The sequence below is a fragment of the Terrapene carolina genome, unplaced genomic scaffold, assembly GCF_002925995.2.
Source record: "Terrapene carolina triunguis isolate 2854851 unplaced genomic scaffold, T_m_triunguis-2.0 Scaffold88, whole genome shotgun sequence".
NCBI classification, from domain to species: domain Eukaryota; kingdom Metazoa; phylum Chordata; order Testudines; family Emydidae; genus Terrapene; species Terrapene triunguis.
The window spans coordinates 29,272-41,718 of NW_020664439.1; the positions used below are offsets into that span (position 1 = coordinate 29,272).

At 48.4% G+C, this 12,447-nt stretch overlaps 1 protein-coding gene across 3 annotated transcripts in view; it reads left to right on the plus strand.

The window, feature by feature from the left end:
* The first annotated feature begins 10,235 nt into the window (after nucleotides 1–10,235).
* IGF2BP2 (insulin like growth factor 2 mRNA binding protein 2) overlaps nucleotides 10,236–12,447 on the plus strand; it is a 95,290-nt gene continuing 93,078 nt past the window's right edge. For all 3 annotated transcript variants that reach the window (XM_024218630.2, XM_024218631.2, XM_024218632.2), the window contains exons 1-2: nucleotides 10,236–10,512; nucleotides 11,737–11,797. In XM_024218630.2, coding sequence (XP_024074398.1) covers nucleotides 10,335–10,512; nucleotides 11,737–11,797 — 239 coding nt within the window. In that variant the 5' untranslated portion in view covers nucleotides 10,236–10,334. The remainder of the gene's footprint in view (nucleotides 10,513–11,736; nucleotides 11,798–12,447) is intronic.

A 12,447-nucleotide genomic window follows, 5' to 3' on the forward strand; every position in this document is an offset into this window, starting at 1 on the left:
TTATGCTATGTCCCCCCTTGCCCATAATGTAATCTGTCTGTGCACACACCCCCGGGGGCTGAGAATGGGGCCAGGAGCCGGAGGCTGAGGCTGTGGCTGTGGCTAGGGCCAGAGCTGGGAGCCAAAACGGAGCTGGGGGCAGAGCAGGGCTGGGTGGCACTCGTTCCCTCCCTGCCCCTGTAGGGGCTGGCCTGTCCTGCTGTGTCCCCCTAATGTTCCTCCGTGTCCCCGAAGGGCGGGGGCACCCCACGGTTTTGGGACCACTGCTATATTCTGACAGAATATTCGTGTGTGCAAAAAAGGCTACATTTGACAAATGTTTTTGAATTCTAATAAGTATAACTAACTTGTGTAGGGTGTACTAGTTAGTCAAGGCAGTATTGTCTCTCAGTTTAAGGCCATGCCAAGAAACAACGTGTCCTGGGTTATATAGGAAAGATCATGTTGTAACATGGGTTATCTTCCACACTGAAAACCTAGGTGATTCTGCTGTTGTGGGAGGTGTCTCTAAAGGAAAAGTGGGAAGTTCACTGGCTGAGCTTGAATGCCCGGAGGAGAGAGTTTACATCAGTTGTTTGGAAGCTTGCTTCCCCACGGCCCTGAGGAGCCCTGTCATGCTGCGTTCAGTGCCAAAGGTGCTCAGTGAAAGGGGAAACGTCAATGAGTGCCACGGATCCAGGGGACCACTTTCAGCTGCTGCAGCATCCAAGCAGAATAGTTGGCTTGGACTGTGGAAGATAGAGCTACTACCACCGCTGCTGAATGGTAGCATGGCCCAAAGTGCACTGAATGCACAGAACAAGAGACTGGAGATGGATGGATTCTTCCTGCTTTGCATTATCACGGTTCAATCCCATCTATTTCTGCTATGTACGTGGCAACAAGAAACAGTCACTGCTATTCCTACACCATCCAGTGCATAACCACCTTCACTAAACGCTCACCATGAGACAGGGGAAGTCACCACATTACCAGGAAATATTAGATATTTTTTTAATTGCCCAGCAACACAGTTTACAACCCGGGAAGTGGGAGTTGGCCCTGAATCATCAGCTGACTCCCATGTAGCAGATTTTGGCTCATCGAGCACATTAGGATGTGATATTCCATTCCAAGAAGAAATGTCTTCTCCAGCATTGCTGTGCCTCTTGGTTCAGCCTCTGGTGATGTTGGCCCAATACTCCACCAGAGAGCCTGCCATTAGAGGAAAGGTAGACCGGGCCATTAAAATAAATCGGTCAATCTCATGCTCCATTTTTATATAGTGCATAGAAGAAGAAAGAAATGTTACCAGATTTTCCCCTTACTTTGGGGTATGTTCATTTATTAGGGTTACTCTTCGGGGGAGGAGGGGGTTCTGTAATTCTATCAATGTACTGCTTGTGTCACTTGTGTTCTCATATGGAGCTCTACTTCTCCCTGCTGCAAGTTCCCTCCCAGTGGAGCTATCCTGCAGGACCTAGGTTCCCCAGGGCTGGGTTCTTCCAGCCCCAGAATCAGACAAACACACACACACACACACATTAACAGAGCATGTCTGAGAGGACCGGATTAATCAGCACTCCCAGGCTGACCCCCTTATATGCCTTTGGACTCAGCAAGCTGGGTTGAACAGCACCTCCAAGCTGTCACACTCATATGTCCCAGGTTCAGCACGTCCCTATCCCCACTTTCACATTACAATTTTTCTGGTAGTAACCCACTTGATGAGCAAATCACACAAGATTTTGGGGCACTGCAGGGATCTTTAACTTAGGTACAAGGAGCGTTGCTGCAGAGCGAATGGGGAAGCCAAAAAACACCCACAAGGGGGAATGCGAGAGAGAGAGAAAGGCAACCAGCTTAACCATAAAAGTTATTTATTGCCAGGTAATAACCATACAAGTAGAGTCAAACAAACAAAACAGTTATAATAGTAAATCTAACTTAAATTTGACTATAAAAGTCAGGTTTAGAAAACTATAACTGATCACACAAGTCAGGGTCAGAAGGCTATACGGAGAGAGAGAGAGAGAGCTGGGTTCTCACCACTCCGTGAAGCTTGAATCGATTGGGGTTCCCATGTGGTGGTGGTAGCTGGTGGTACGGAGTGCTGGAGACAAGCAGAGCCCCCAGCATTATCAGTCAGGAGAAGATGAAGTCCCAATGGAACTGATGCAGATTTTGGATCCAGGCATCAGAACACTTACTTGAGAATGCATAGGGGTTTTTGTAGGGAAAGAACAATGGTTCAAGGGAGAACACTAGATTTGTTTGTGGGTAAACTGACGGCTCAACGGAATACACTAAAGTTATTTTGTTCAGGCTAGACAATAGGAACTGATCATTCCTGGCTATGGGCGGTGTTCCTTCGAGGTAGCTCACAATATAATTAGGCAGCTTCAGTATTTTGGATACCAATAAAGGATTTATTACTAGAATTGGTCTGATAACTACTGAGCTGGGTGTGTGCAGGTGTGGGTTCATTAACATCTGGAGCAGGGATCCCCCATCATGCAGTGCTTTCCTGCTTTTCTGGTCCCAGGGTTCAGTGCGGTTCTTGCCTTGGAATCTCTGTTCTCCATTCTGTATGTTAATGGAGATGCCTCCCTTTCCCATCTTTGATACAAATGAGGCTAGGGGAGTTTCCTTAATCCTGTCACCCTTGTCCGGAGGGGTTTAGGTGTGTCTCTCACTGCCTTTTCATTGCTTTTTGTAAGTCTTTCTTCTGATCGGCTTTGGTTCAAGCAGAGGCTGGGTGAGGGAAGGTCTTTCGTGAATCAAAGAGGCTGGATACTGCACCCTGGTTCCCCAAGAACACAGAGGTGATAGGTAACAAGTCCCCCTATTGATGGGGTGCTTGCGCTAAGCGAGTATCCCCATCACATCCTTACTCCGTGGTACCGGGTCTGATCTTCAATCCATTGCAGCAGCCGCATCAGTCGCTGGATCGAGCGAACCAGTAGAACCAGACCAATTGCTAGTATAATTTGGAAACAGAAGATCACCACAATGGGGTGAAGCATGATATTCAAAAGACCTATTGCACTGGGGCTCCACCCAAGCAAAGTCTCCCACCAGGAATGATGGCCTGTGTTTTAACTGTAGCTGCTAGCCTAGAGATCTACTGGTTGTGGTGTTGAATCTCGAGTTTGCCATTCTCCCCCAAAGTTTGGAGCTTCTGCAGCTCAATTTGTAAGGAGGGATGAGTTAATAGTCCCTTAATGGCAGTGAGACCCATTCCCAGTGAAATGGAGGAATCCTCCTTGTAGAGCTCAGGATAGGCTTTCAAATGTTGTATAGTCCATATAGGCACAGTAAACTTACTAACAATAGTAGTTATATTACAGAAACACTGATTAACGTAAGGCACCATGGGTTGAATCCAAAGTTCATTAATCAATACAATATTACATCTTGTTCTTACACACACACATGATTTACTAACATAGACAATAACAGACCCCTCTTCCTGGATAACATCGAAAGAACAGGGAGATGTATTCCCAGGTTGTGAGAAGAAGCATTCATCAGGTTCCTCCAATGCTTGGTCTTCACAGCTATAGCCCAAACCTGCTTTTCTCCTACACCCTTTTACATTTACTGTGTTCCACACATTATTTTTCTGCCAGGCCCAAGTGTTAGGATCTCTGGAATACATTACTGAGTTATCATTAATCTGTAATCCCAGTGGGACTACTGGGTGGATTACTCTAATTTCTTTGCCTGCCACAATTATCAGGAATAACTGCAAGCTTTGCTGGTGTTGATTGTAAGAAGCATTAACTAGTCTCCACCAGGGCCGGAGGACTAATTTTTCCTCCGTTACATGGGACCAAATCAAGTTGATTGCCTCCATGGGAATGTGTCCTGCTATGGCTTGCCGAATCATTCCCATGATTACATTCTGGGTGAGAGCCTGAGTTTGCTCACACACTGAGGTCAATGAGACATTATTCTGGAGGGACTGTACACAAGATGTCATTAACTCTTCATCTTTTTCTATGAGTCTTTCCCACCCAGGAAATACCTTACTTATTAACTGCTGTTCCTCACTGCTGTTGTTTATTCGCAGGGTCGGCAGTAATTTTGAAGTTACGGAAGAACTAGCTACTGTGCATAGTATGCATGGAACAACCACAGGTGAAGAGATTTTCAAAGAAGTTGAAAAGTCACTTTCTCAATACAACCTGCAATGGAAATAACTGAAGTGTGTTACAACTGATGGAGGTAGAAACATGTGCGGTTCAAAAAAAGGTTTGGTTGGACAAATCTACAAAGCTTGTGAAAGTGCGGGCTGTCCCAAGTCTATGATTCTTCATTCATTCTTCATTAGCAAGCATTGTGCAGGAAATATTTGGATTTGTCATGTGTTATGGAACCCGTAGTTTCAACCGTGAATTTCATTCGCTCGCATGGACTTAACCATCGTCAGTTCCAAGCATTTCTGGTGGAAATAGAATCAGAATAACACGATTTGCCCTACCACACTTCAGTTCGATGGCTTAGCTGTGGAAAGGTTTTGTCGCGATTTTTCGAGCTTAGAACTGCAATTGAAATGTTCTTAAATAAAAAAAAACGACCTCTGCCTTTACTCACAAACAGTGAATGGCTTTGCACTACCAAGCACATGAATGACTTCAATCTTAGACTACAAGGGGAAAACGGGCTTATCTGTGACATGTACACCCAGGTGAAAGCATTCAGGCAAAAACTAGTTCTTTTCGAGTCCCAACTGATGAGGGACTGCTTTGCTCATTTTACATGTTGTGAGAAGTTCAACCAAGAAACTGAATCACGATTCCCAACTAGGTTTGCACAAGAAATCATTTCTGATCTGAAACTACAGTTCCAGGAGTGTTTCTCTGACCTTGATGTGAATGCAGGAGAAATACGGATCTTCCAAAACCCATTTGATTGTGATCTCAAAAAACTGCCACCTGAACTTCAAATGGAAGTGATTGACCTGCAATCCAATGACTTGTTGAAGGACAAATATAAGGAAGGAAATCTGGTAGAGTTCTATAAATGCCTGCCAAGTGATCAATATGCTCATGTAAAAAACTTTGTCCATGGATTAATGTCAGTGTTTGGCACTACTTATGTGTGTGAAAAAAAACATTTTCGATGATGAAATATGTGAAATCCAATTACAGATCGACCTTGTCTGATGAACATTTACAATCAATTTTGATGATAGGGAACACTAACTTTGAACCACAGCTAAATGCAATTTTGTCAGAAAAACATCAGTACCATATGTCTCACTAATCCTAAAATAATATTGCTTTTTTTAATGATTTTGCATATATTTAATTTTTTCACAGTCGCTTCAGCCCGCAAAGTCCCTTCAAAAATCTAATATGGCCCTCGTCTCATAAAGTTTGGAGACCCCTGCCTTAAATCACCACTCCTGTAAAACACACAGCGCTTGTGAGCACTTATAATACAACAAAGGTAGGTTTATTTAAGCGGGAATAAAGATGTAACTAGAAGTGAGACAAAATGATGGAAACAAATGATTACAACATAAAACAAACTCAAAAAATGTGACGCTGGATTTACATGTTTCAATAGTTCCCTTTCCTAGCTAATAAAGTAGGCTTCTTCCCCCCTCCCCCACCCCCAAAGTTTGGTCTGTTCCACAGCTGCCTGGTTTCACAAGAACCAGGATCAAAACATTCATGAAACCCCCCTGCTCCTCAAGGGGTTTCTCAGTGAATGGATCCAGAGTGCCTCTCCCTACATTCTGTTATATTGAAAAAGCCTTTTGTCTTTAGTCTTGGCCAGGGCACTCCACTGTAATGGTCTGGTTCACCTCCCCATGGTTTATATCATTTGCACTTGGTTTTCCATTGACTGTTCTGGGATGTGGCAAGGGTAGATAATAGAACCTTGCATTACCTCACTGGCTGACTACAGAGGGGTGATGACTCCCTCTTGCTTGAAAGGGTCATCACCGAGACACATTACTCCTGTGACTAATTTCTACTCCAAGTCCATAAAGCAGACTTTCATTATAAATACAGTATTCCATAAACATTACTCGCACACACATCTCACAATGATTACACTGCTCTACAGCCAAAATGCTTCTGAAATAAATGTAGTCAAACTTTACTAATTCTGGGTCACTGAGAACGAAAATGATGCTTAAAATTGTTGATTGGCTCTAGTTTTCAAGATATGCTATTGGGTCAGTATATACGACCCTTGACTTGGGAATGGCGGAGGATAAGTGAGTTATAAAGGGAAGGGATCTCAATTTAAACCAGAAATGACTAAAATACATCTTTGACTGGATCTATGAATAAATCTATGACTGGGTTTGGACAGTACTTGCTTTTTAGGCAAAACAATGAATGATGCAATCTGAAGCTGGTATTGCGTCATACATGATATGAATTGCATCATGTTATTCCTAGAAGTCATGGATGATGCAATCATAATGAAGCTTACATCACTCTGCTGAACAAATTGCCCTATATCAGCTCTAGAAATCATACAGTGTCGTGCTCACTTATTTGTCAGTGTTTGATTTTGCAAAGGGACACATTTCTGTTTAGCCAAAGTGAGCAGAGATGCCTCGTACTTGTATGAACAGTGCAGATAACTTCTGCTATGTTTGTGGTGAAGTGACTTTTGCATCACAAAAGTGCAGTATAACCACTATGGTTAAGAAAGCCTATCACCTTTATTTTGGCTGCAAAATTGGAGATCAGGACAAGAGGTGGGCGCCACACGTATGCTGCAACACTTGTGCAACAAATCTTCGCCAGTGGTTAAACAGGAAAAGGAAATCTATGCCTTTTGCAGTGCCAATGAATTGGAGAGAGCCAACAGATCATACCAGCAATTGTTACTTCTGCATGGTGTCTCCAGTTGGGAAAGGTGTGTCAAAGAAGAAAAAGTGGACTGTGCATTATCCAAACATTCCATCAGCTATACGCCCAGTACCCCACGGAGAAGGACTGCCGGTTCCTGATGCACCAGAATCATTCTCACTTGAGTCAGACGAGGAAGAGGATGAAACTTCTGGTCCTGAACCATCAATGTCACAGAATCCACATTTTCTCCTATCCTCCTCCTCTGAACCACACCTCATAACACAAGGTGAACTGAATGACCTTGTCAGGGATTTGGAACTACCCAAGAGTAAGGCAGAGCTGTTGGGCTCCAGACTACAGCAGTGGACTCTCCTGGCAGGTGATGTTAGGGTTTCCATGTTCCGTGACCGTCAAAAGGATCTTCTCCCATTCTTCTTCATGGAAGGTGATCTTGTAGCCTGCAACAACATCGATGGTGTGATGGCAGCCCTCAACATCGTTCACGATCCAGATGAGTGGAGACTGTTCATTGATTCATCAAAGACGAGTCTTAAAGCTGTTCTACTGCATAATGGCAATGTTTTGCCATCAATTCCAGTTGGTCATGCAGTCCATATGAAGGAAACCTATGACAACATGAAACAACTTTTGAGGTGCATAAACTATGACCAACATCAGTGGCAGCTTTGTGGCGATTTGAAGGTTGTTGCTCTCTTGCTTGGTCTGCAGACTGGATACACAAAGTACTGCTATTTTCTCTGCGAATGGGATAGTCATGCAAGAGATTCCCACGACATCAAGAAAGATTGGCCACTCTGACAGTCATTGGAGCCTGGGAGGAAAAGTGTTCAGCATCCACCACTTGTTGAATCAAGGAAGATTTTGTTACCACCCTTACACATCAAGCTGGGTCTGATGAAGAACTTTGTTAAGGCCATTGACAAAACACAAGCAGCTTTCAAGTACCTCCGTGGAAAATTTCCAAGGTTAAGTGAAGCTAAGATAAAGGAAGGTGTCTTTGTTGGTCCTCAGATTCGTGAACTTCTTCGAGATGATGCATTTGACCATGCACTGCGTGGCAAGGAAAAGATGGCATGGAAAGCCTTCCAGTTAGTGGCAATAAATTTTCTCAGAAACAACAAGGCAGACAACTACAGGTTGTTGGTGGAAAACCTCCTCAAGGCATACAAAAGCCTTGGTTGCAACATGTCACTAAAGATACATTTTTTGCACTCTCATCTAGATTTTTTTCCACCGAACTGCGGAGCAGTGAGCGACGAGCACGGCGAACGATTTCACCAGGACATTGCAACAATGGAGAAACGCTATCAGGGCAAATGGAGCCCATCAATGCTTGCAGACTATTGCTGGACAGTGACAAGAGATGCTCCATTTAATGAATACAAGAGACAAGCCAAGAAGCACCGAGTAGACACTGAATAGGACTAAACTATGTACAGAATATTTTTTTGCCTTTTGTTTCATAATAAATTTTATTTATATAACCCTTTTGCTAATTTTTAAAGTGTTCCATAAACAGGACAGGTGAAATATTATCATGTAAAGCAACCATAAACACATGAAAAGACCTAGGTTTACAATTTATGATTAAAACTCTACTATCTACACAATATACATAGGCATAAAATGTAAAAACTTAAATATCTTAGAAACAGTAGCCAATCAGTTGTTTTAATTGTCATATTTGAATTCAGCACATCAAAATACATAATAAATAGCACATTTTATCTCTGAAGCAGACGACTTCTCAAAAATTGTAGACCAGTGTTATGGGTCTTGACAAGTTACGAGCTTTCTGTAGATACCAACACATTCCTCTTTACAGATAAATCTCTTGTAAGACATTTTTGGTGTGGTGAGCTTTGGTCCAAGGTGAGAGTTATTTGCAAAAAACAGGAGACCCTTTGCCAAGGAGCCTCTGTGTCACAACAGGTGCTTAGCAAAATAAATCATTGGCATAAAATAAAATCCTTTGCCAGGTTCTTCAAATAAACCTATTTGGTCATCTGCTGTGGATTTGACTGGTATGTCCGGTGGCTCCCCATTCTCCTTAGTCTACTCTGACAGCCTGGGTCTCTTTTCTGGAGGCCAGCAACTAAAAAAAGACTGAAATCCAAATAGACAGAAAATCATCTTTCTTCAGACAGTTTACTATCAAATGTTTAGCTACAATTATGACTGGAACTGTTAAAAAATTAATCAAAATCTTCTCCTCTTTCCTTCCCTGCTCATTGCCAATGGCTCCTTAGTGGAAAATAATCATTTAAACCTTAGACCGGACAGGGTTTTACATCTATTTAAAATGAGAGTTGGGCTCAGCGAACTTTGATGGGCTGGAAGAGAGCATGCTGAGAGCCTCCTGAGAGAAAGGTGGGGACTGGCAAGCCTCAACAGATTGAGGAGGGAGTGCTCAGATAAAGAGCCTTTGCCCATTACGAACTTTTGTACATTTAGATTTAAGCTCTTTGGGATGGGTACTGTCTTACTGTTGTCTATACAGGCCTAGCACAACGGGGCCCTGATGTCAGCAGGGGCCTCTCGATGTTATAATAGTGGCAGTAGAAGAAGAAGAAATCAAGAGCACCAAGTGATGCATGAATAATTTGTGCCAAGTCATCGGACCAGACCTTCTCCAAGGAGGGAGAGCGAAGATCTATGCACCCACTGCAGAGCATCACAACCAAAGCAAGAGCAGTGTGAAAGGGATGGGAAATTGCTGCGATCATCCCAGGTGTTTTAAATGGCATCTAAAGCCCAGCTGTGGGGAGAGATCCGGGGAGGGATGCTTGTTGTGTCCAACAGAGGAGATCCAACCCTACCTCGAATAGTTCGGCTGCCTACCCCCCGGTCCCCCCGCCAGTGAGCCAGGTGCTCTCCCAGCTCCACAGGGGCCCGGCCCCACACCGGAGTTGCCAGCACCTCCGAGGGGCGCAGGGCGGCCGTTGCGCTCTCACAGCCCTGGGCCCCCGGGGCCTCCAGCGCTCACCGCGCCCAGAGCTGGGCGGGAGGGGGCTTTCCTGAAACCCGTCCCGCCCGTGGCTAGCCCCGAGGGGACTCCCCATGGCCCAGCCCGCGGGGCCCGGAGCTAGTCCCGCACGGTGCCCCCGGGCACCCCTCTCCCCAGCTCCGGGGCGCGGAGCAGCTGCCCGGCCGGCGGAAGCGGGGCTCGGCCAGCGGGCGCCGCGCGAGCCCAGCCCGTCCCGCACATGGTGCCCGCCCAGGCGGCGGGGAGGGCGCTGGATCCCGGCGCCGGCCGGGGAGAGCCCCGCTGCGCCCCCGGCGGGCTCGCGGCTGCGGGAGGAGCCGGCGCGGCTGCCCTCGGCGCGGTGTCCCCGGGGAGGGCGGGGGGAGGCGGCACACGCGGGCTGGGCTCGGCTCGGCTCCGCCCGCTGCCCGGCTGCGGGGCGCTGTTGCAGGCTCCGGCGGGCGGGCGGGTGGCGCAGCGCGGTGCCCGGGTCTGTGCCGGCGGCGGGCAGGAGGGGCCGCGGGCTCCCCGCGAAGAGGCGGATGATGAACAAGCTCTACATAGGGAACCTGAGCCCCGCCGCCACCGCCGACGAGCTCCGGCAGCTCTTCGGGGACAGGAAGCTGCCCCTAGCCGGCCAGGTCCTGCTCAAGTCCGGCTACGCCTTCGTGGATTACCCGGACCAGAACTGGGCCATCCGGGCCATTGAGACCCTCTCGGGTAAGCGCCCGGGTGCACTGAGGTCAGGGGACCCGCGGTGCCCCGCTCCCCCGCCGGCTCCCCCGAGCCTCGCTGGGGAGCGCCCACGAGCCCTGCCCGGACCCTCCCAGCCCTGCCCCGGGACACCCCAGCTGCCCGAGGACCCCTCTCCCCGGGGAGCCTCAGCGCGCCCCTCTCCCGCTCGCCCCCCGGATCCAGCGCCCCCTCCCCCGGGAGCTCCAGGGACCATCCCCGCCCCTCCCGGGATCCCTTCCTGACCCCCCTCCGCGACCCCCGGCTCCCTCCCCCCGGGGATCCGCCGGAGGAATCCACTCAGCTTCCCACGCCCTGCTGGCCCCCAGCCCCTCGGGGGTCTTCTCCCTCGCCCCGTGACCCCCGACTCCCCGCCCGCGGCACCCGGGTCCCCCCTCGCCCCGGCCCTGCGGGACCAGCCGCTCCCGCCCCGCTCCCTCGCTTCCCTCCAGCCGGGCTATTTTTCCCTGATTTTTTTCTCCGATTTTATTGAGAGGAGCCGGGGCCCGGGGTCCGCCGCCCGGCCGCCCCCTTGCCACCCTCCCGGCCTCGGGCACCTTTTTACGAGGTGCCCTGCCCCAACTCGCCGGGGGCGCGGAGCAAAGAGCGGCCGAGAGGCAGCTGGGGGGCCCCGAGCGAACTGCAGCCCAGCCAGGGAGTAGGAGCCACACGGCAGTGCCAGGCCAACCCAGCCCCAAACACAGGGGACCCTCTGGCAGCCCCGGCGGGCCACTCCGGCCGAGCTGGCGCCCCGTGCCGGGTAGGGGGAAAGGAGAGGCAGGAGGAGAGCAGGAGAGGAGGCATGTGGGGCTTGGTTGCCGGGAGATTGCCATGGTGTTCCGCGAGCAAGCGAGCGCAGCCCCGCGAAGTCCTGCTAGTTCTGGTTAGCGGAGTGGGCGGCAGGAGCCCTGGGAGTGGAAGCATGGCTGCCCCAGTCCTTCATTTTGAGGGCTACGGACTCCAGCCTCTCCATTTGGTGCTGCTTGTGAAAATGACTGTACTGTTGTCAGGGGTCCCGGGCGGGGACCCCTGGGCGCCCTCCCGCCCTCGGGCAGCACCCCCTGACCCCCCAGCAGGCTGGCCCCCTGCCCCAGGGCTCTCCACGCAGTTCGGGCTGCAGGGCAGTCGCCGACTTTTGGGTAGATTTCCTGCCTTAGCTCCCAGACCGTGCTTCGGACGATGCTGAGTCTCTGTTGTTGTTGTGTTTTAAAGGTAAAGTGGAGCTGCATGGCAAAGTCATGGAGGTGGATTACTCCGTCCCTAAAAAGCTAAGGTAAATCCCTTTCCATGCGTTCTCTGTCTCGAGTCCGTGTGAGGGGCGGCGAGTCCCAGAACGGCTCTGGCTCCTTGGCAGCGGGGTTGTTTGCAAGGGTGCTGAAGGTAGTTGCAATAGTTGCATTTTTACTTTCATTATGGCTAGCTGCGTGCCCTAGCCATTGATTTACTTTTGAAGTCTGATGGGCTTTCCTCTCTCTACGCGGGTTGGGATGGAAAGCATTTCTTCCCAGTGCAGTAACTTGTTTACCAAATGCAAAAAGTCCCCCCCCCCCTTTTAAAGATCACAATGGTAACAAAGGCTTTGTGGAAGACTTCCTGTGGCAAGTAAGTAGTAAATATTTACTGTGTCAGCTGAAATTCCCTAGCTAAAATTACAATTCGTTAGTTTTTGCTTTTCTTTCCTCTGAAGTGCTTTCTGCTGAGGGTAACAAAATGTCCTTTGGATAAGTTAGTCAATATCTCGCAAGGCTTTGGAGCAACATCTTGATTTGTTTTGAGACTTAAAGAAGTTAAAAGCCCTTTTTGGCGTGGCAGCTGCTTATGAGCCAAAGTTCTGAAATGTTTGTAACCAAAAGGCACTAGTATGGGACGTGTGTAAACAGAACTTTCTGGGGATGGCATAGAATCTAATGCATGCCATTTAGA